The 22,835-nt window shown below is 46.1% G+C and overlaps 5 protein-coding genes across 5 annotated transcripts; 1 reads left to right on the top strand and 4 right to left on the bottom strand.

The window, feature by feature from the left end:
* Window positions 1–7,093: 7,093 nt before the first annotated feature.
* Window positions 7,094–9,744, top strand: BDZ99DRAFT_551049 (WD40 repeat-like protein; the record flags this gene model as incomplete). The annotated part of the gene is made up of 3 exons (XM_033727008.1): window positions 7,094–7,124; window positions 8,929–9,668; window positions 9,715–9,744. The coding sequence occupies 3 exons, from the start codon at window positions 7,094–7,096 to the stop codon at window positions 9,742–9,744; spliced, it is 801 nt and encodes a 266-aa protein (XP_033569626.1).
* A 4,507-nt stretch (window positions 9,745–14,251) lies between these two features.
* BDZ99DRAFT_482786 (uncharacterized protein) lies at window positions 14,252–15,227 on the bottom strand (the record flags this gene model as incomplete). The annotated part of the gene is made up of 2 exons (XM_033722523.1): window positions 14,252–15,143; window positions 15,211–15,227. The coding sequence occupies 2 exons, from the start codon at window positions 15,225–15,227 to the stop codon at window positions 14,252–14,254; spliced, it is 909 nt and encodes a 302-aa protein (XP_033569625.1).
* A 714-nt stretch (window positions 15,228–15,941) lies between these two features.
* Window positions 15,942–16,470, bottom strand: BDZ99DRAFT_482785 (uncharacterized protein; the record flags this gene model as incomplete). Its single annotated transcript, XM_033722522.1, has 2 exons — window positions 15,942–16,088; window positions 16,195–16,470. The coding sequence occupies 2 exons, from the start codon at window positions 16,468–16,470 to the stop codon at window positions 15,942–15,944; spliced, it is 423 nt and encodes a 140-aa protein (XP_033569624.1).
* A 3,737-nt stretch (window positions 16,471–20,207) lies between these two features.
* BDZ99DRAFT_401309 (DNase I-like protein) lies at window positions 20,208–20,930 on the bottom strand (the record flags this gene model as incomplete). The annotated part of the gene is made up of 1 exon (XM_033716219.1): window positions 20,208–20,930. A coding segment is annotated over one exon (723 nt), but the record flags the coding sequence as incomplete, so codon positions are not given.
* Window positions 20,931–21,310: 380 nt separating this feature from the next.
* BDZ99DRAFT_337225 (uncharacterized protein) lies at window positions 21,311–21,589 on the bottom strand (the record flags this gene model as incomplete). The annotated part of the gene is made up of 1 exon (XM_033714311.1): window positions 21,311–21,589. A coding segment is annotated over one exon (279 nt), but the record flags the coding sequence as incomplete, so codon positions are not given.
* Window positions 21,590–22,835: the final 1,246 nt, after the last annotated feature.

The raw sequence follows: 22,835 nt of genomic DNA, 5'->3' as shown, positions 1-22,835 counted from the left end.
AAAGAATAAGAAGAGGATCGGCGAGAGTGAGGATCCTTGTGGTATGCCTGTGTTAACCGGGATAGTCTTAGCGATGTATCTTCTAATAGAAAGTCTTGTAGTTTGGTCCTGTAGGAACAATTCTGTGAATTGGACCATCTATTCCGGTACACGTTAGACCCGTAGGTTATATATTATTCTCACGTGAGATACTCTATTAAAGGCCCCCGAGATGTCCAGGCTAAGGAGGGAGGCAATAAGGTGAGAGTTGCCCTTCTATACGGTTTGTATTTGTTCCGTGAGGAGTTCCAGTGCTGTCTGCGTAGATCGTTCGGGCCTTGCGCCCATTTGGCTCGGTGGGAGCATGCCTTTCTCCTCTGCTATCTTAGATAGTTTTCGTGCTACAATACGTTCGAGCAGCTTGCCTACTGTTTCCAGCAGCGCAATTGGCCTGTACGACTTCGCTGTGTTGTAGGACGCTTTCTAAGGCTTGCGTAGTACTACGGTGATTAATTCTTTGTACGGCCGTAGGTAGTGCCCTATATGCACGCACCTGGTGAAGAACCTGGCCAGCGTTGGTGCTAGCTGCGTTTCGCATTTCTTAAGGATTCTGTTAGTTATCTTTATAATGCCCGGGGCCTTGTCCGGGGCTATTCCCATCAGCGCGGAGAGGACGTCTTCCACCGTGACGTCTTGTAAGGACTTGTACGGCTCTGGGTATTGGTATCCTTTAATGTCGGAGAGGTCTGCCTCTACAGGGGGTAGGAAGAACTGTTCCGCAAGTATTTGGGCCTTGGTCTCGTTGTCTGTGTAGAGCGTTGCGTTGTTAGGCCGTGAAAGAGGGGGGAATTGAGGCGGTGGCCGTGGTTCCTTTCCAACAGTTCTGCCCCATTTGGCTAGCTTCTATACGCCTTTCGGATCCGACGTGATCTTGTCTACTGTGCGGCGCCATGCTTTTGTGCTCTCTTCGCGTATAGCCCTCTTCTTTCTGTTGCACTGTACTCTGTACGAAATCCAGTCCTCTACTGTTCTTAACGAGCGCCAGGTCCTATAGGCCCGCCTCGTCTCCCGCACTTCCTCGGTGCACTCTGTTGACCACGCAGGTGATGCTTGTTTCGACGGCTTTGCGAGTGGTATGGTTTTGTCTATTGTGGCTTGTATACACTTATGTAGGCGGTGTGCAAACATATTAAGATCTTCCTCCGTCTCCTGCGGGTCGTTCCGAGTTTCTAGCTCGTCTAGCCGTATTGCTAGGTTCTCTCGTACTTCTTTCTATGCTACATCCTTCCACAGCCTACGCTGCGGGGGTTCGGCTGCCTTTGGTGGTGAGACATCGAACTCCGTGTATATAGGCCGGTGATTAGAGTTGCAGTTCCATTCCTCTTGTACCGTGGAGGAAATTGTTTGTTCTGTTAGCCACCCTGTTGTGAACGTAAGGTCAATTGTAGACCACGATGTTCCTCTTGCCTATGTCTCTAGCCCTTCCTCCGTGGCTAGGTCCATGCCTGCTTCGCGCGTGATGCGGAGGAGCTCCTCTGCTTGCTCCTCGATTTGCACAACTCGAACTCCTCCCCATAGCGGATGGTGTAGGTTTATGTCTCCGACAAGGATATGTTCCGCTTCGGTATTGTTCAGCAGTAGGGGTAGTTCCTATATAATACTGTTGGGGTTCGGGTTATAGATGTTATAAATGTGGATCCTCTCTCCCCCTGCGCAAAGGGAGAGGGTGTTAAGATCTGGTAAGTGGTGCACAACCGTCCACTTATTAATGTCTAGTTGTTTATTGACGTATATGCAGGCTCTTGTGTGTTCCTCTCCTGCGTGCAGTAGATGGTATGACTTTGTTGTATGCGTTGTATGCACTGTGTGACTCGGGTTGTAACAGCTACAACCTAGGATCAACAACTCATACGGTTCACGGTCACCTACGTACAGACTTGGAGTTGCTGGCATAGTAGCTGCCTACATGCCTAGCCAGTTACAACTTCTACAGAGAGGGGTTGGGGTACGGTGGCCTACTGTCACGGCTTGAACGGTGAAGCTTGCTGCACAGCGTAACACGTGATGTTAGGACCCGGCGAGAGGCCTTGTTGCAAGGGCCTATGCGAGCCTTGGCAGGAGTATACCTGCCGACCGCCGCCCTGCCTCCTTGTAGCTCCTTGAGCTACGTCTTGTTATTCAACCCGCCTGCCTGCCGTGCATTAGAACACGTAGTGAATTCAGTTATTACTTCTACCTACCTGCCCGAGCTAGCTAGGGCAATCCTGCCGCCCGAGACCGTGACATATACTATTACTAGTAACTATTAGAAAATATTAAAGGCTGCTTTTATAAAGTTTTTAATTTCCACTACTATAATCTATAAAAGCCTAAACCACCCGCCTATTTTATTAAACTAAAGGACCAGACTTTACCTACTTAACTAAACTACCGGAATATGTTACGGTAACTACCCGCAACACCTTACCCACTACAATTCGCCTATTACGTGGCTTCGTCACCTGATCTCGCACGGAGCTCGTGAGCTCGCGCCATACGCACGTCCCGCCGGTATATCTTCTTCGCCGGCGCTCCTAATTTCCTGTTCTTTACACAATGTCTTGATTCTCCACGTAGTATTGTACCTAGCACTTAATCAACGCTCCTTCTTGAGCCCTTAAACTCCTGCTTGTAGCGCTAGCGTGACATTACATTGTGTCCCTTCACCACCATGACGACCCCGAACGACCCGACTGCCATGCTTATGGAGCTGGTTTCTTCCATGAAGGAACAGCTTGCCGCAGCACAATCCTCGTTTGCAGGAGCCCTGCAGAACCAACAATCTGCCTTCACAGGAGCCCTACAGCGCCAACAATCTATCTTTACGGAAGAAATAGCAGTGCTACGAGAGGAAATATCAACGATCCGGTCCCAATCCTCTCCCCCTACACCGCCTACGCCCAACCAACAATCTACAGAGAACACCGTTCACGAATTGAACGATGGCTTAAAGCCTGTCGCCCCTACGAACCGTATACAGACCCCAACCATTGAGGTCACACCTCCCTCTTCTAATGCCTCCCCGATACATCCTGACCCGCCCACCTGGAAATCCGACCGATTAATCGACCCTCCAATGTTTAACGGCCGCCGAAAGGAACTCCCTAGCTTTATCCGAAGACTACAATACAAACTAGAAGGAAACGCGGACCGATACCCTACTAAACGAGCCCGCCTGCTATACGCGCACTCTCGTCTAGAGCATGACCCGTTAACGCTGATAGATCCTTTAATGGATCGGGGACATACAAACAGTAGAACAATTCATATTGTTTCTACAGGCTATGTACGGCGATCCTAACAAGGAACTTACTGCCCTGAGCAAACTCGACTCGCTGAAACAAGGAAAACGTAGCTTTGTTTCTCACTTCGCTGAATTCCGACGCCTTGCCGCCGACACGGGCCTCAACGAAATCGGTTTGATAACCCAACTCCGACGCTTATTATCGGACGAGCTACGTAGAGCTATGGTCGGTATTTATATTCCGGACAACATAAATAAATATGCCAACCTGATTTCTGCATACGATAACGATCTCCGATACCTACCGGCTAACCGTCCCTCTTGTTATTAACCCTCCGCTCGGAAGGACCTAAACGCGATGGAAATCGAGGCATTAGACTACGCCCCGGCTAGATCTGCCGAATAAGAAGAACGCCGCCGAAAGGGCCTCTACTATAAGTGTGGCAAGCATAGCTATATCTCCCGCGACTGCTCTGTACTGTTGCCACGAGTCCGATTATCTGGTCTAGATAGGCCCTCGAGTCCACGCACGTATGCATAAGCCTTAAGCCCGCCCCGGTCCTCACCCGCACGCCGTTTGTCTGTGTCCACGAACTCGTCCTCTAGCTCTAATTGTTCTAGAGGAAGACGCCAGTCCCGCACGAAGAAGCCGTTAAAAGCTCGGTCCCGGGCCTAAGTTGCCCCCCGGGACCATTCCAACCCCGGATTTCTGTGAATCTGTTCGAAGAACCTGTAGTTAACTCCTGGAAACGACAAATCCTTGCTCTATTTTCCCTGCAGCAAGGTTCTACATAATTAGATGCCCAAGCCCTAATTAACAGCGGAGCTACCGGTATAGGTTATATTTACAGATCTCTGGCGCGCGCATAGAACCTTTATCTTAACCCGCTACTAATTATCTTACGCCTAACTGGATTTAACGGAAAATAACTAAAAGAAGGAAAGATCACGCACTCTATACGCGTGACCCTCCGCCACCTGAACTATATAGAATTAATCCGTCTCTATATACTAGAGATTGGAAAACATAACCTAATACTAGGACAGCTATAGCTGTACAGGCACTGCGTTGGAATTAATTATAATAACCAACGGCTGCTCTTCCGCTCCTTCCGTTGCCAGGCTTGTTGCCTGCGTAAACCTGCCAACGTATTCTAATATAATAATAGTAAGGACCTATATCAGAAGGCTGTCACGGTGACGATGTATCGGGCATTTGAACGCGAGATAGACAAGTATCAGATTCAAAGAAGGATAACTACGTGCTATTACCGTGGTTGGTTACAAGGACGTTAAGATGCCGAATTGAATTCGGGACGGGAGCCAGGCTATATACAAGACGAGAAAAGGGGCTCGCACATAGCGCGTGGCCCTAACGGAATCGGGAATCAGGTGGCGGGCGCGTGGCGCACGCGTGCGCACGTATGCGGGAACAAGGTGTCAGGGGATTGATGCTTAGAGGGAGGCCATGATCAATACCGTGACAGCCCAAAGGCGACGATGCGAACATAATTTAGAAGTAGAAGGTATCCTAAAGGTTTAAAATTAGCTATAGTACACGACTGTCACGGTATTGATCATGGCCTCCCTCTAAGCATCAATCCCCTGACACCTTGTTGCCGCATACGTGCGCACGCGTGCGCCACGCGCCCGCCACCTGATTCCCAATTCTGTTAGGGCCACGCGCTATGTGCGAGCCCCTTCTCTCGTCCTGTATATAGCCTGGCTCCCGTCCCGAATTCAATTCGGCATCTTGACGTCTTGTAACCAACCACGGTAATAGCACGTAGTTATCCTTCTTTGAATCTGATACTTGTCTATCTCGCGTTCAAATGCCCGATACATCGTCACCGTGACAACGACTTATAAAGAAATATAGCAAAGCATAATATGCGCGGAGAGTTATAATCGCTTAAAGTCGAAGTACCCTTCGTATTTTCCGGCACGGTGGGTTTTCCGGTACGCAGGGGGGGACGTTATAGTCGATATGTAAGTTAAAGACGAGATGTGTGAGAAGTGGTAACGTCCCACCCTGTGTGGCGCAACACCCCCGGTGCCGCAACAAATTTATTGCTTCGGCATCTTGCTCTCTCCCTCGCGATCCAATCAAGTTATCGTTAGCCTACTATTATTCTTCAGACATTCCTCCCTAGGAAACTAGTGTGCAGCTAAAAAATTACGACGTTCTTGATTATACTGTCGATCATTCCTTTCAGAGCATCCGGAACGGCATTAGCTTTACACCCCTGCTGCACCATGGCTATCTCCCAAATTTCATATTTCGGAGTATTGAACCGATAGTTCTAGGATGAAAGAAGATGCCTCTAAGCTTTGAGGCAATAGGCTCTTGGAAACATACATTCCGGATTTATCCGTGCGAAGGGGTCCGGTGTGTGTCTTGGCATGAGGGTTTTAGCGCACTTACGTAGGGAGGTATTAGATATACTGTATTTTACGCTATGATTAAAATGCGGCGGTCTTCTAGAAACATCCATGAATGGTCACGTGCTGGCTATTTTTGGCAGCCGTTCCTTGTTGCCACCTGTTGCTACCTATCTACAATTGCTAGCGAATGCGGCTTCACCAAACGTGGTCGCAACATGGATTCTAATTTACCCACCCGTAAGTGGAAGCCTTGGCAATCCATCTTATGTACATATCCGATCAGCACCATTAGCCTAGGCACGTGATTTGTCACGGTACAGAAAGGTACCTCTCCACCACCGCTTGAGCTGACAAAGGTTATGGCCGGAGCGGTTCAGCCGTCCTCCCTACAAGCGTGATCGAGGCATTTGTTGATCTTGTCGCCTGTGAATTCGCCTTCCGCTGAAGCCTGACTGCTGCCTGTCAGCCTTGCCGCGCCACGCTGTCAACTCCGCCGCACCCCACCCAGCCTGAGGTCGCGCCAACTCCCTTCTTAACTTCCAAAACTAAGGACATGCTAAGGTACAGCAGAATCCGCTCGCAGCACTGTTTATATCTCGCTCGTAGATTTTATATCTTAGGTTAGCTTAACGTTCTATCTTCTAGCATGCTCGCTAACCTTCCTAGGCAGGACTCCAATTCCCAACGGATGTGGGAGTTGACCTGCTCGTCTCTTCTACTAGCTTGCTGCCTTAAGCTTCTAATATTCTCTTCTTATTAACATCTCCCTCCTTTAAGCAAGAAATACGTCTTTTAGCACTTAGCAACACTGGCAAAATCACCCTTACTAAGGATAATAATCCGATCCTACCCTATACAATCCTTTTATATACCTGGGAGAAGGGCTAGAAAGTTACCTTCTGTAATTTAATAGATAGCACCGGACTAGATAAGGTTAGCTATAATAAAATCTAGTTTTATAGATAATAGGCTAAATATAATAGCTTATAATACTTTTAGGTAGACACCTACTATATTAATAAGTCTAACCTAGTAGAGCTTTAGAGCGCTATTAATTCCATGTTTTACTAGTATTAGGGTGCAGAGAAATGCTATATTTTTCTTTCCGATGTCTTAATACTTAAGCGAAAAGCAGAGAATAATTCCTTTTAATATACTTAGGAGCGGGCTTTTTAGGAAAGCAGATAGTTTACCCAGGGCTGGACTTTCCAAGAGCTTCTTACGCTAATTTCGGTTAAATTCTTCTTCTAAAAATAGAAAAAGCTTAGCAATAAAAGATTGCTAGGGCAGCAAATCTGCAAAATTATAGGAATTCCTAATGCAGCGCTTAAAGGAGTATATTTATTATATTTTAGCGATAAAAAGCGATTTTTATAGATATAGTGCTATAAGGTAAAGGTTAAAAAAGATAAAGCGTATTCCCTGCTTAGTATTTTCGATATTAAAATGCCTTTTTACTACGGAAAAGGATCTATAAGTGCGTTTAAACGGCTTAAAAAGGAGATTAATAAGCTAAATAAATGCCTCTAAAACTTACGCTTAACTAATCCCTATAATAATAAGAAGCGTATTAAAGATATTAAGGGTGGTTTACTAGAGGACTTTTACTACTAGATTCTTAAAAATCCTAACTTCTAATAATAGCGTAATAACTAACAGAGTTACCTGCTATAGATTAAGGGTAATTCTAGTAAGGGTAAGATAATACTTCTCTGCGGTATTATTAACAAGTTAAAAAAGTTAATAGCTAAGATAAATCTCCTATTCTACTTTTTCTATTAGGCTATAGACTTATAAATTAATAATACTACAGCGGTGCTATAAGGTCTGCTATACTTACTTACTAATTAGCAGCTATTGCTTATATTATATATATAGAAGAAGTATAACTATATAAATAAGGCGCTTTTTAAAGATATAAATACCTAGGTTGCCTTATCCGAAATATTTATAGATATCCTGCAAGACCTAAACTTAAATAATTCCTACCTAATTATTAATACGCTTAATAAATATATAGCAGACTTACTAAAACTGCTAGACTTTATTATCTAGAAATCTCCTATACTATTTTAAGTTAAGTAAATTATTTCTAGCCGCAACTGGCCTAATATTAAGGAACGGCTAGAAAGTGCAGGGTATAAGGTAAGGCTATACCTTAAGCTTAATGCAGATTCTATTTCTATAGCTATTTATATATTTATCTATTATAAAGTATCTTAGCTAGCAGAGCGAAAGAAATATAATAATAATATACGAAATATAGTATTAGACTATCTATACTTAAATACAAATAACACCTTCCTCTAGGTAGCTTTAGTCTGCGAAAAGCTCTAAAAAATCCCCCGGCGGAATACTTTTATAAGGCTAAACGCGTTTCTACCTGGACTTAACCCTTTTTATAAGCGAATAATAGAGTAAATATATAGTTTAGATAATACTAACCTCTATAAGTAGATACTTGCCTTAGTTGTAATTATATACTAACCTATTAGACTTAAAGAGCTAACAGCGCTTATTAAAATACTTAAGAATATAGTTAATAATCTAGAGTTATTAGTAGAGATTATTAGCTAGTATAGTTTATTTCTTAGTATTTAAAAAGGTATTATCTACTTTATATATTAGTCTATAAAAGACTTTCTACTTATAAAAGCTATTAGTTAAATCTTTCTATCTAGAATAGAGGAGGTCTACTATACTATTTTCTTAAGATTAATTAAGGTTATAACTAAAACGCTTTAATAAGATATATACAACCTTAGTTTATTAGAATATTCTGCTAAGCAGGTTATATAACTAGATTTAGACCTATTAGCAGTATTACGCTACTTATATATCTACTAGGTCGATTATCTTTACAACTTAAATTTTATATCTTTAGCAAGCTATAATAATATATTATATAATAGAGGCGTTGTTAATATATTTTTATAGAAAAAGTTTCTCTACTAGCTAGAAGCTTTTAGTCTATATAAAAGTATACTAAAGAGTGTTATTTTAGTAGAGAAACTCTAGTTATTAATTTAAGTAGGTTATAAATAATTACTATAGTTTAGATAATCTTTATACTAATATAAGGTAGAGAAAAGGAGATATAAATATATTTACTAAGCTTATTAAGAACGCGTATTAGTTTATTATATATTATAAGAAAGCTATTAAGTATAGCGCTCTCTAGGCCTATATATCTGCACTATTATTTAGTCTAATAAAGAGTTGGATAAGAAGGCATTTCCAGTATAAAGAGCCAGATTAGCTTATAATTAAGCTAGTAATAGGCAACGGCTGGAGCGCATGCCTACAGACGCTCGAGGGCTATAGCGGTTTGGTTAACTCAGTGGCCTTCTCTCACGACTCAACGCGGCTGGCGTCTGCGTCACACGACAAGACAGTCAAGATCTGGGATGCGAGCAGTGGCGAGTGCCTGCAGACGCTCGAGGGCCATAGCGGTTGGGTCAGGTCAGTGGCCTTCTCTCACGACTCAACGCGGCTGGCGTCTGCGTCAGACGACAAGACAGTCAAGATCTGGGATGCGAGCAGTGGCGAGTGCCTGCAGACGCTCGAGGGCCATAGCGATTGGGTCAGGTCAGTGGCCTTCTCTCACGACTCAACGCGGCTGGCGTCTGCGTCAGACGACAAGACAGTCAAGATCTGGGATGCGAGCAGTGGCGAGTGCCTGCAGACGCTCGAGGGCCATAGCGGTTCGGTCAACTCAATGGCCTTCTCTCACGACTCAACGCGGCTGGCGTCTGCGTCACACGACAAGACAGTTAAGATCTGGGATGCGAGCAGTGGCGAGTGCCTGCAGACGCTCGAGGGCCATAGCGGTTGGGTCAGCTCAGTGGCCTTCTCTCACGACTCAACGCGGCTGGCGTCTGCGTTATACGACTCCACAGTTAAGATCTGGGATGCGAGCAGCGGCGCGTGCCTGCAGACGGTTGACGTTGGCAATGCGCTTAGCAACATATTATTTGACACTACTGGCTTGTATCTTCACACTAATATTGGTACTATTAGTGTTAGTACAGCACTATTACTTCCAAGTACTGCACTATCTATTATAGAGTCTCGGAAGCCGAGATATTAAGGCCTAGCATTAAGTTTAGATAGGGTATAGATAATATATAACTCTAAAAAGTTAGTATAGCTGCTATTAAAGTATCGGCTATTATATTTAGTAGTATTAGGGAAGAAAATCGGCATTAGTGTTAGAACTAGAAGAGTCTAGATATATAAAACTTTGCTTAATATAGCCTAGTAAAAGCGTTTATAAAGAGTTAACTTATTATTCTTATTTTCTTTTTTATTTCTATTTTATAGAAGGGCCAGGGATTAAGGTAAATATATAGCTTCCTAATTTACTACTATAAATCTTTAAGTATTTTCTAATCGGCTAACTTATATAGTTACCCCCCCTGCTTAGGTTAAACACCTCCGTGTATAATAAGGGGGGTATTACTATACACCGAAGCTTTAAGAGCCCTTACTAACTTATATATAATTCTTAATACAGCTATACTTTTAAATATTAGCAAAATAATATTTTCCACCCCTCTACGCTATTTTAATCGTAATAAACGCCTATATATCCACGCGCTCTATAAAGCCAGCCTTTTAGTGCGCAGGATTTCTTAATAGCTTAGTATATTAAAATCTATAGTTGCTTATATTATTTATAGTCCTATTACTCTAATAAAGCCTTGCTATTATCCTTAATAATAGCCCTATCTAGATATACTAACTCGACATCGATTAATCCTCTATATAATACTAAATAAGCTCTAGTAGAGGAAGCCTTTAAGGCGGATTACTAATAAGCTTAGAATTCCTATAGTAAATAATAAGGTACTTATAGAAGCCTTTTATAAAAAGGGCTACTTCTAGAGAAAGGCCTAGAAAAAGCCCTAGCTTACCTAAGTATATAAGAACGCTTAACTAAAATAGGCCTATAAGCACCTAGAATAGATATAAAGTAAATAGAACTAAGTATACTAGACTAATAAGGTATTCTTTTATATAGATTAGGGTGATTTTTAGGTAATAAAAAAACTAGGAGAACGCTTTTATCCGCACTGTATAGCCTCTAGATTTCGAGGCTATTTAGAATAAATAGTTTAGAGTGCTATTTCTTTAAAAGTAAAGGGGCTCTTAGTATTTTTTAAGAAGAACTAGGGCTCTATTAATAACTAGGTCTATTAAAAAAAGATTCTTCCTTATATTCTAGAGTATTAAGAGAAGTATAAGCGGTATATTATTAGTAAAGGAAATCTTTTTTTTATAGAAGATAGGAATAGGATTTATATAGCTAAGGTAGTAAAAAAGGAATAAAGGTGGTATAGCTTAAATAGGATATAGTTTCCAGCTAATTTACCGGATTTAAACCCTATTAAAAATATCTAGAAGAAGCTAAAGTAAGCTATAGCTAAAAAAAGGCCTTCTATATAAAAGAAGCTAAGAAGGCTCCTTTAAAAAAAATAGGAGAAGATTAATTTTAACTAGATTTAAGCGCTTATATACTCTATAAATAATTAGTACAGGGCTGTAATTAAGGCCTAGAGGGGGCCTATAAAGTAGTGAATATATATACCTTTATAATTCTGGGCATTGAAATATATGTAAAATTGTATGTAAGCGAGTGCTAGGCCTTTAACTTAGATTCCCTATTATATATAGAGTTATCCAACCTAAGCAGAAGGGGTAACTATAGAAACACGTGTTGCAGTTTTACTACTTAAACGTTAGTAAATATAGATAAACGTATCTATAACGCTAGTAGAAAGAACGGCTAACCTGCTCCGGCTATACTTATAGGGTTTATTATAAATAGCTTAAGTTATAGTAGAGAAGCACCTTTTTATACTATAGCTAATTACGTGCTTAGGCTAATAATACCTAATATAAGGTGGGTACTAAGGCCCTAATTAGCTATACTTAGCTATAAGCTTAGCTTACTAGATAATATAAGTAAATTACATCGTGATAATTATATAAAACGGGTGGAGTCGCTTTATACTACCTAGAACTAGTAAGTACTTTAATTAGAAGTACCGACTAGGGTGGCGACCTTATATAAATTTGCATGCGATAGTAGCTATAAGGCTAATGCCGATTTCTTAATATAGTAGTAATATTTTAAAGTTCGAATAAGGCCCTTTTATAAGCATTAGAAGTAATAGGAGCTTAATAGTAGTGCTGTGGCGATGGAACTCGGTTACGCCATAAAAGAAGGCTATCCGCAAATCAGGCGCGAAGGCGACGATGCGAACGTAATATTTCCGTGGGAAAGGTTCCAAGGGCTATAGAATGGCTACAGCATATAACTTATTTAGAATTATAGGATATATCGATGTATGCAAAGAGCTTAGGTTGTTTAAAGTTAATATACCCCTTATATATTGCGGTATAGTAGGTGTTACGCCACCTAGGGACGGACGTTACGCTTTAACTTATCTTATAATAACTAACTAAGCATAAATTGCAGTAAGGTGTATTAAAAAGGGAGGGAGGGGATACTTAATAGTTTATATCACGTTATAGAAGAGAATAGAGAGAGAAAGCTTTTAACAGAATTGCTTATACTAACTTAAGCACGCTAAGGCCTGATTTATAGATCTAGATCTAGAATACTTAATTTGCGACCTAGTAAGCTTTATAGGCTTCGTTATAAGCTTAGTAGGCTTCCTTATAAGCTTAGTAAGCTTCTTTAAATTCCGACGACAGCTTTAGTACCCTTTGCCATAATATTTCTAGCTCCGTATAAACGCTATCTAAGCTATTAAGGTTCTTGTTCTTGCACGCTTTCGTTATAAGTCGAGATATTTTCCCAAGAATTTCCTTTTGCTTATGCAATAGCAATAATCTTTTTTCATCTGCCGGCGGATTATCAGACAGAGGATCTATTCCAGTATTGCTTAATATTTTAGAAGTTGCGTTTCTTTATTAGATCGATAAGGGCTTCTTATACTATAAGCAAGGGCTGTTTTCTTAGACCCTTAATTACTAGGCCCTGCCCGACTATATAATAGGTTTATTTATACGTACATAACTACTCCTAACTTATAATCCTGCCTTATGAAAGCCGAGAGAAGCATAACTGTGGTAACGTCCCCCCCTGGTGGCGCAGCACCCCCCGTGCCGCAAGAAATGTATTGTTTAGGTATCTCGCTCTTTCCCTCGCGATTCGATCAAATTGTAGTAAGTCTATTATTATTCTTTAGACATTTCTCCTCGCGAAACTAGTGTGCAGCTAAAAAATTACAATGTTCTTAATTATACTGTCGATTATTCCTTTAAGAGCATCCAGAACGGCAGTAGCTTTACACCCCTACTGCACCATAACTATCTCCTAAATTTCATATTCCGGAGCATTGAACCGATAGTTCTAGAATAGAAGAAGATAACTGTAAGCTTTGAAGTAGTAAATTTTAAGAAATATACATTCCGGATTTATCCGGGAGTCCGCAGTGTGTCTCGGTATAAGAGTTGCGCGCTTACGTGGGGAGGTATTAGACATTTACTGTATTTTATGCTTTGCTTGAATTGAACTTTATGCTCTTTCCTATATAACCTGCGGAACTCCTAGCGTAAGATTACTCTAAAGGGCCGTTACTAGCTTGACTTCACTTAAATAATCAGCGTGCGGGGCAGCCCTACTTCGTCTTCCTGTCGCCTTTATACACACCCCTGCGATTTATCGAGTTGCATATATTAATCGAGATGGCGTCGTTTGAAGAACCACAAACAACATGTCAAAGTCCAGCAAAGTAAATATCCCAACTATTAGGGTGACCGATGTCGACGGGAAGGTGACCAAGTGGACATGGAAAGGCTTTCGCAGTTGCATGTGTTGCTTTTAAACCCAGCTATATATCACAGCCAAATCTATAACATCCCTCCCTACGTCCCCGGACGCACCCCGTGACCGGACAAACCATAGGTACCTTATCTTTACACCTATTTTGACTTCGCAAATAAATCTATATCTATATCGGTCTATAAAGATCTTTTGTATCAGTTACTCCTAAGCCCCTCTAACTTCTCCTATCTCAAAATTACATTTATGCTGTCGCCTCGCCTCTCGATTAGTGGAGAGCGTTTTCTTAGAGCGTAATACGATCTACGTACTATAGCTCCACCACGAAGACTATATTATTCCTAGTACGGATTAAAAAGGCAATATCCGAACCTAAGAACTATGCTATTATACTAAGAAGTCGTCCTTAGCCCTATGGCTGCTGTGGAATACAAACTCATGCAACGTCGCCACCCCTGTCGGTACCTCCAATCAACAAGATTACGAGTCCAAATCATCTTTTTTCATGTTTCTTGCGCTTAGAGGCTCGCGTTGCGTGAAGTTCGCCATGGACAGAGTATGGACGTATATAAGATGGCTGGTAACCGTGGTTCTGGCCTTATATATATCGGTTTCCCGTGTCGCAATAAGCTCAGGCGCAGCTAGGCAGCAACATTCCGCTTATATCTTTCGCTTGGCACATAAGCTTTTGCACTAGTGAGGTGGGCGACGGCGAGCTAGGCCTTTCAAACCGCAAAGCCCTCTTTCTACTCTGCGATGCCCCTCGTCTTTAAAACTCTTATGCTAAGTCATCCACCACAACACATCTTACGACTTTCTGGCGACGAATCTGCGCAATAGAACACAATCTGCGGAAGGTCTGAGGCTTTATGAATCCTCGGAGTTTGTAGAGACTCGAGCCTTATTGCTTTGCATTGGCCATCCTTCAAACGACCAAAAGTAATTGAGCCATAATGCGCCTGTAGCTCGTTCCGAAATCTTTCTATAGATTCTCTTGTGTTGCTTACAATGCTATACGTCTTGGTTGAATAATTGAAGAAAATAAGTTGGTCCCTGCCGCATTCGTTATTGATCTCATATAACGTTTTGTGGTTATAATACTGTGTGTTCGGTCTCTGGGATGCTTCATGGCCGCCAGACACACTGTGCGGTGTTTTTAGACTGACTCTGAGAGAAGTTTCTGCCATAAGCACCGAATGGGGGGAGTATTGAGATGGTGAATCGAGCTCAAGATCAACATTCTCCCAGTATCCAGGATTAGGAATTGACTCTACGCGAAATGTGATTAAGAAAACCATTCTCTTAATAGCAAAAGGGGTCAGGCCCTGTAATAGTTTGTGGCTTCCGGCATAGAAGTTTGGTAGGTAGAGAAATTTCCTTTCCGTCTCCTCTAATAGTTGGTACAGCTGACCGATGCGCTTAGCCGGAGCGATACCTCTATCGTCTGTTCCTAATTTTGGCATAGTTGATTGCGTGAAATGCTCCTTCGGGCGGAACACGTTGAGTCTCTCTCTTTGTGTCAGTGCCTCTTGCTCAAGCACTTCCTCATCAACCGCAAAAAGGGTCGCTGGCCTACGAGCTCGAATTCTTTCGCGAATGTCTATGAGTTCAGCATCCCCATTGCTAAGTCGTTGAATTTCTAATGAGTCGAAGCCTAAGCTTATAGCTAGCTTTGCTAACCTGGCCCAGTATAGAGTATTTCCTCCACGATCCAAAGTCTCCCCTTTCTTTATAGGTGGATTCGTACGAAGTAAAACAAGGCATAGCTGCAAGTAGCCATACTTCATACGATTATGTTCATCGCCAGGTATATAACGCTGATCCCCGTTTCCGTACTTAACTAGGTAGTTTTCCTCGCCTTTATATATGCCCCTATAGCACTCAAAGATAGTGGATCGAAGTAAGTCTTTTACTTTAGGGAAGATGTTCCGAAGCCTGTTATAAATGGGAAGCATACATCTAATATTCTTAAAAAGGGGTTGGAAGGTGAGGATCATGCCGTCCAAGGATGTTATCGCAGAAAGAATTCGAGATCGGACTGCAGAATCGTTCACGCTAGGAAAGATTAGGTTAGAACGCATTAATGTCAATACAAGCTCTCGATCCTCAAGGCAACCATTCGGCGCTAGACACTGCAGCTTCTGCACTGTGAGTTCATTGACGGCATCCTGCAAGTTCTTATCGCCTAAAGTTATAGTGTACCATATATAGGCAATTTCATCCAGGTAGTTAGAGATCTCCTGCTATTGATTAGATAAAAATGTAATTTTAAAGGGAAACGCATACCTCTTTACATCTCCAACTTAAAATTTCAAGTAAAGACCCAATCGGAAAGGTTTGCCACAATCCTCGATAAGGGGAAAGGTTATCGAGCCTCTCGGAAAGCCAATCGTTCTTTTGAATTCGTTTCAAAGTTTTCTTTTAGCGGAGTGTTAGACGCTCATGCCAACGACTCGCCTCGCTTTTATTCCTAGCACGCTAGTAGTGGCGAATCTGCAAGTACTTTTCACCGTTACAACGGTCGTGTGAGTTGATATACTCCGCTCGAAAGCTATCTTCAAGCTCTTTGGTGATTCCTATGCGAGTGTTGAGAGCCCAGTAGCAGAGCAGAGAGAGAAAAGGGGCCTGTTTTACGGTATATGTAAATATCGATAGTCCACCATCGATGTTTTGGCTTTCCCAACACTTCCATTGCGGCAGCGATACGGTGCTGACCAAGCATACAGCTCACCCTCTTATTGGGTGGAAGTTTGAGCATGGGAAATGGTTTCTGAAAGAGTGCTGTGGCCGATTCACCTGACGAAACCAATGCTTCGTCTAGGTCTTGTTGACTAAGTAGTCCAGGAATACGATTCTGGGGATCGAGGCTGTCGCAGCCAAGCTCTTGAAAGACTCCCACTAATCTTTTAACATTGCTGACATCTAGCACACGCCGCAGGGAGTTGAACTCTAGACTCTCTAGGTTTATCCGCGCCGTTCCGCGGAAGGAAGACTCAGCTGTAGCCATCTCGGATGCGAAACAAGTCGTGGTGCACACCTATGTTTAATGTAAGTATAGGTGAACCGTAGTAAAGAGCACCCGGTGATGTAACGACGGGCCTCAACATTCTGCTGAGCTACTTAAACCCAAGGATATTATGTTTTCTATCTCTCTCCAACATCTATACATTCAGTAATGGTCTCATATCGGAAGGTGGACCTACTTCACATTTGTCAAGACAAAACAGAATGGTCGCTAATACAGGGATCCCAATTAGATGCGCTTGTCAAGTTTTTAGGAGATTCCTACCATCAGTATCCATCTTTGGTTCTTTTAATTGGACGAGAAGCCAAAGAAAGAGCCCTTAGACAATTTTTTCCAGAAAACAACCATACACGTCGTCGACGAGATGCTGGTCTGGCCAACATCAGCGTGGATTCTCGTACAGTTTTTTTCGAAAACGCCGATTCTTTTTGGAGACATTGACATAGACTTAGTATCTCGGTCACCGTCGTCAAGACGCCCTGTGGGCAAAAGCAACCGTGAGAGTTAATAATAATAATAATAATATATTCTTTACGCTGTTATAGCTCCCTTACGGGTCCATGCAGCGGCATCTATTTAGGCTATTGTACAAGGGAAAACTGTGCTTCGCGATAGCTCGCGAAGCCAGGTGAAAACCCCGCGTCTCCTTTGACGTAGGCGGCGCAAAGCGCCTCTACTGGGTGTGGGTCCGCTGCTCAGAGTAGACGTCGCCTGGACGCTACAGACACTGCCATCTGATTGCTCACTTCGTGGTCCTTTAGCGGAGTCGATCCGGGTTGCTCGGGGTCGGGTCCGGGGCGCCGCGGGCGCGGTTTGTCGTCCAAGAGGTTATTGCACAGGCGGCGACGTGTCGCCCATCAAGGCTGTTCTAGAAGGTTAGTATGTTAGGAGGTGGGTGGGAGAGGAGATGGCTAGGCCCCGATGGGTTATAGTGTGTGGGTTCCGCTGGAGAGGGTTGCTTTGGTAGGGAATAACGCTTTAGTGGAGAGGGTGTCGCTATATTCAACTATAGTGGCCAATCTAGCTGCTATAGTTAAATGTAGTTCGTTTGGGCTCTATTTGTCACGTGGGGGTCGCACGTAATAGCCTGGTTGCTGGTTGCATCGAGCGGGTTGGCTATGTCGGCCGTGTTAAGCTCTTGCTATCTCTCTTGCCGATGAGAGGTATGGGAGGAGATCTGTGGCTAGAAACCAGCCTGCTACTGATTGGAGTCCTTTTGTGGTAGAGAGTAGCTCGCCGTACGCGGCTGTGCCCGCCCGAATATACATCCGTCCCCTCCCTTCCTTGTATAGGGGGCATTGGGTTACCACGTGTCTTCCTGTCTGCTCCTGGTGGCCGCACGGGCAGGCCGCCGTATGGTGGCCCGGCACCCGCATTCGTTTAAGGTAGGCATTAAGGCCTATATGCTCCGTCCTGAGGAGGGTTGCGATCGTGCTCTCTACCTTGCTCAGCCCGTGGTGTCTCTTGTATAGCTTCTTGTTCCACGGGGTATCCAGGGCCGGCGTTAGGGCCGGCCTCGACCTCCTGTAGGCCTCCCACTGCTTTTCCCACTTCTCTTCGTATGCCTTCTGGATCAGGGCTTGGCGCTCTTTTTCTATCGCCTTTGCCAACCGCTCCGGGTCAACTTGTTCAGGGCCTGCGTGTTTCATAGCATGGCGGTGTAGAATGTCGCGTCTCGTGGGGCCGGCTTTTGCCTTCGCCGACGTGCGCCTTTTGGTGTCGAGGATGTGGCTCCTGATCTTGCTGCATTCGCTGTTGATGAGCTTCCTCACTGGCCCCGCCCTCGTCCTGTTCGCATAGGCCACCGTGAGCTCTTCCAGCTTCAACTTTATCGGCGGCGTGCTGGTTTCGTGCTCTAGGACCGGAATGTTGGTTGATCTGTACCCTCCGGCTATGTATCGCAAGCACGTGTTCTGCGACGTAGCTAGGTCCTGGTGTTGCTTCTTTGACAGCTTCTCCATATGGGGCCCCTCTGGCCCCGGGTACCATGCGTTACAGCCGTACGTTAGGGCCGGCCGCACTACCGCTGAGTATATCGTTTTGGCCTTCTGAAAGGAGGCTCCCCATGTGGAGGCCGTGAGCCTCGTAAGAGCCGCCATTTGATTGACTGCTTTGGCTTTTGTAGTTTTAATATGTGGTGCCCATTTGAGTCTGGAGTCTACCTGCACACCGAGGACCCGCAGCTCTTTTACAGGCCCCTCCGTGAACTTTTCGATGTTAACCGTTGCTTGTAGGTTGAACTTCCTGCACCGAGTAAAGTGGATTAGGTGGTACTTTTCCGGGGCGAAAATCACCCCGTGCTTCCCTGCCCATTCCATGCATACCTTGTGCGCCTGCTCAAGGGCCTTGCAGTTTTCTTCCGTGCTCTGGCTGTACGTGAGTATGTTCGTGTCGTCAACGAACCCGAACGCCGACGTGGTATTGTTACCCTGGCTCAGCAGCGGGAGGAGCGTGCTGGCAAAGAAGAGGAATAGGATTGGTGACAGGGCGGAGCCCTGTGGTATACCCGATTTGACGCCCCTGAATTCAGAGAGGAAGCCCCCGAACGACAGCTTCGTGGTCCTGTCCCTGAGGAACGACTTCGTGAACGTGGCAATCCACTCCGGTACCCCTTTTAGCCGCATGTTATGCAGCAGCCTCTCGTGCGAGACCCTGTCGAAGGCCCCTGAGATGTCCAAGCTGAGCATTGAGGCCACTCTCTTAGAGTCGTTCTTCCAGATTGTCCTAACCTGTTCTGTAAGGAGTTCTAGAGCTGTCTGCGTGGATCGGCCCGGTCGGGCTCCCATCTGGCTGTCTGGTAGCATGCCTTCCCTCTCGGCCACCTCCGATAGCCTTTTAGCCACGATGCGCTCCAAGAGCTTTCCAATGGTGTCGAGCAGCGCGATTGGTCTGTATGCTTTGGCCACGGAGTAGGATGGCTTCTGGGGCTTTCTGAGGACGACGGTAATCGATTCCTTGAACGCCTTCGGGTGATGGCCCATCCTGATGCAGCTGCTGAACAGTCGCGCCAGCGTGGGTGCGAGCTGCTGTCCGCACTGCTTTAGGAACCTGTTAGTAATCTTCTTTGGCCCCGGGGCCTTGTCCGGTGCCAGGCCCCGCAGAGCCGCAATGATGTCCTTCTCTTTGACTTCTTCCTTCGCCGAGTAGGGGGTTCCGTATGCACACCCCTCAATGTCCGAGAGGTCTACGTCCGCAGGAGGGGGCCAGAATGATTCGGCTAGGATAGCTGCCTTGGTTGCGTTGTCTTCATGTCGTACTACTTCGCCTGGTCGACTTAGCGGCGGGAGGTGTGGTGGTGCCCTGATTTCTGTGTTTGCTGTTTTTGCCCACCTCGCCATCCTCCACATTAAGGAGGGCTTCTCCGTTGTTTCCTCCACTATCTGACGCCAAGCCCTTCTGCCTTCACGCCGTATGGCGTTCTTTTTCCTGTTGCAGCAGGTCCTGTACGTTATCCAGTCTGCTTCGTCTCCTGTCCTCGTCCACTGCCGGCGTGCCCTCCGAGTTTCTAGCACCATCTCTGTGCATTCGTCCGACCACGCCCTTCGCGCTTGCTTCGACGGCCGTGCTTCCGGCACTGTGGCTTTGATTGTGTCTAGGCAGGCCTTGTGGATCTGTTCGGTAAGAAGGTCTAGCTCACTCGTATTCTGTGGCTGCGGCCCCTCCAGGGTCCGCAGCCGTTGGACGAGGTCCTCGCGTACCTTCTCCCACTCTGCCTTCTTCCACAGCGGCCTGCCTGGGGGTTCCATCGCCTCCGGGGGTTGGATGTCGAACTCCGTGAGCACCGGCCAGTGGTCGGAGTCCGTATGCCAGCTGTCCTTAATCTGGCATTGTAGCACCCGTTCCGTCAACCATCTTGACGTGAAGGCGAGGTCAATGGTGGTCCTCTGGTGGTTCCTTCGCCACGTTTCGATGCCTCTTTCTGTGGTCAGCTGCAGTCCTGCTGCCCGGGTCACTCTAACCAGCTCTGCTGCTTCGTCTTCCACCGCGACAACTCTCTCTCCGCCCCACAGGGGGTGATGGAGGTTAAAGTCGCCTACGAGCATGTGCTCGTGCCCCGGGGTAAACAGCCCCGGGAGCTCCGCCGTGTGCCCTCTCGGCTGGGGGTTATACAGGTTGTGGATCTGCACGGTGCGGTCCTGTAGCCGCAGGAGTAACGTGCATAGGTCCTTTGAGTGTACCTGGATTTCCCAGTCGGAGAGGGCTATCTCTTTGTTGATGTAGAAGCATGTGCGTACATCCGGGATGTCCGCATGTGCTAAGTAGTAGGAGGGTGTTGCCGTAGTAGTGTTTCTGCTTTGAGGTCGCCATGGTTCCTGGATTGCTATTACCATTGGCCTGTCCTCCGTCTCTTCCATTCTCCGGAGGAACTCTACCAGGACAGTGTCCCGGGACGCGTGGGCGTTGTATTGCACTATGGTGATTGTTTTCCGGTGTGTTGGCATTACAACTCCATACTGGAGGCCTCCGATTCAGCATCTGTCCCGCTAGAGGTGCCCGAGCTGATCAACTCCTGCATGGCGTTGTCATCCAGCGTGATTGGCCCCTGCGTGGCCCCTTGAGGGCGTAGCATGGTGACGATCTTTGGCTGGTTCTGCATTTCCTTTGCCACTGCGAACGCTGGCGGACGCCCCGGCCCTGCTCGCCTCTGGCTCGGCAGTTCTATTGACACCTCTCTCCCCCTCTTCCTTGACGCCTGAGGGACGTTCTTTTGTACAATAATTGGGGTGGGCCCCTCGGCACCAGGCACCCCTCTCCCGTCCCCCTCAAAGAATTGTCCTAGGGAGTGTTTGACGTTAAACGCCTTTTGGTGTGCCTGGCTGCGTACGCTGCAGTTGGCGCTCCACGCTGGGTGCTCCATCTTGCAGTTGGCGCACTTCCTCGCCTCCGACTCGCAGTCTCTTGTGTCGTGGCTTCCTGCACACGCTCCGCAGCGAGGGTCACGTCTGCAGTGCGTGGAGATGTGTCCATAGCTCTGGCACTTGTAGCATTGTGTGGCCCTGCACGCTGCCTCGTATCGCTCCACTGTGTGTAGGATTCCTCCAATAACGATGCCCCTCTCTATGAGCCTATTCGCCGTGCACGCCGTGTTGATGCTTAGGATGGCAGAGGAGTGTTTCTTGTGGTGGGTTAGTATTGCCCTCTTGTTCTTCCACGCGGCCTTCGTTATTCTGAGGCCCTCGATATGGCCGTTCTCGATTTCCACCTCCTCCACCCAGCTCAGGGTGCCCACTTCTTGTCGTGCACTCACCATGCGCACTTCGACCATTGTAGGTGGCTTTACCACGGAGGCAGACTTGCCCAGGACCTGCACCCAGGCCGTCTTCTCCATCAACTTCTCCTTGTTCGCCTCCGTGTCGACTGTGATACGAGCATCGCCGCTCTCGAGCGGCAGACAGGCGCGAATTGCCCCTGTGTCTGGCGGTCCAGCGGCCTGTAGCTGGGCCACCAGCTCACGGGCGGACTTGTTCTTCATCGCTGCTTTATCTTCCGCGTCTTCAACGCGCACAACCAGCTGGGGGCCTCCCACCGGCCGGCCTCTTGCTGCAAGGCCTGCCCCTGCTGCCGTCCCATTGCCCGATGCTGCAATGCTTGCCCAGGAGGGCTTATTTCCTGGTACCGGGGGGGGCACCTTGTTCTTCAGAGCACGGAGCTCGCGCAGCACCTCGTCCTGCCATTTTCCATCTCTTTCCTGATCGACCGCGTGTCGGAGGTTCGTCGTCGTCCGTTGGAGGAAGGGCTCGAGCCCGTTGAGGAAGGTGAGGAGAGCAGCCTCATCGCAGGAGGGGGAGGAAAGCAGTGTTCGGAGCGTCTTCGAGATGGTGGCTGTTTCTTTAATGCCATCGAGCAGCTCGCTCGTGTAGAGGGTGTCCTTCTGGACGGGTTTGTTGTTGTTGTTGTTTTGATGGGAGCGGGCGGACGCGTCGAGCGACGCGCCTGCACCACCGCCACCGGGAGTTTGTGCACTCTGTGGATGGTGCTGAGAGCTGAAGAGGCCATTAGGAGCCCCTTGGGACTCTTTCTGGCCTTCCGTTTGAGGTTCCTGGCTGCTTTGCGGCATGATTGTTGATCCCGTGAGAGTTATAGACAGAGAATTGAATGGATAGAAGACACTGCGAGCGTTGACGAAGGAGAGATATTAGACACCATCTTCGCTCGCCTTCTCTTTCTATTCGCCGATGTTATTTGCTTATTTGTCGAAGATTTTGATGGTATATCAAATGCCATTCGACAGCTCCAGCGATGGGCAGCAAAGGGGTCAGCTTCAGACTGAAGGCCCCAACTCAGGTTGAAATTGATGTGAACTCTGATTTCTATAGACGTCTAGCTAGTTGTATATATACTAGGGG

The sequence above is a fragment of the Mytilinidion resinicola genome, assembly GCF_010093595.1.
Source record: "Mytilinidion resinicola strain CBS 304.34 unplaced genomic scaffold BDZ99scaffold_31, whole genome shotgun sequence".
NCBI lineage: Eukaryota > Fungi > Ascomycota > Dothideomycetes > Mytilinidiales > Mytilinidiaceae > Mytilinidion > Mytilinidion resinicola.
The sequence above is the reverse complement of the archived record's forward strand: the minus strand, read 5'-3'. Positions and strand labels throughout refer to the sequence as shown.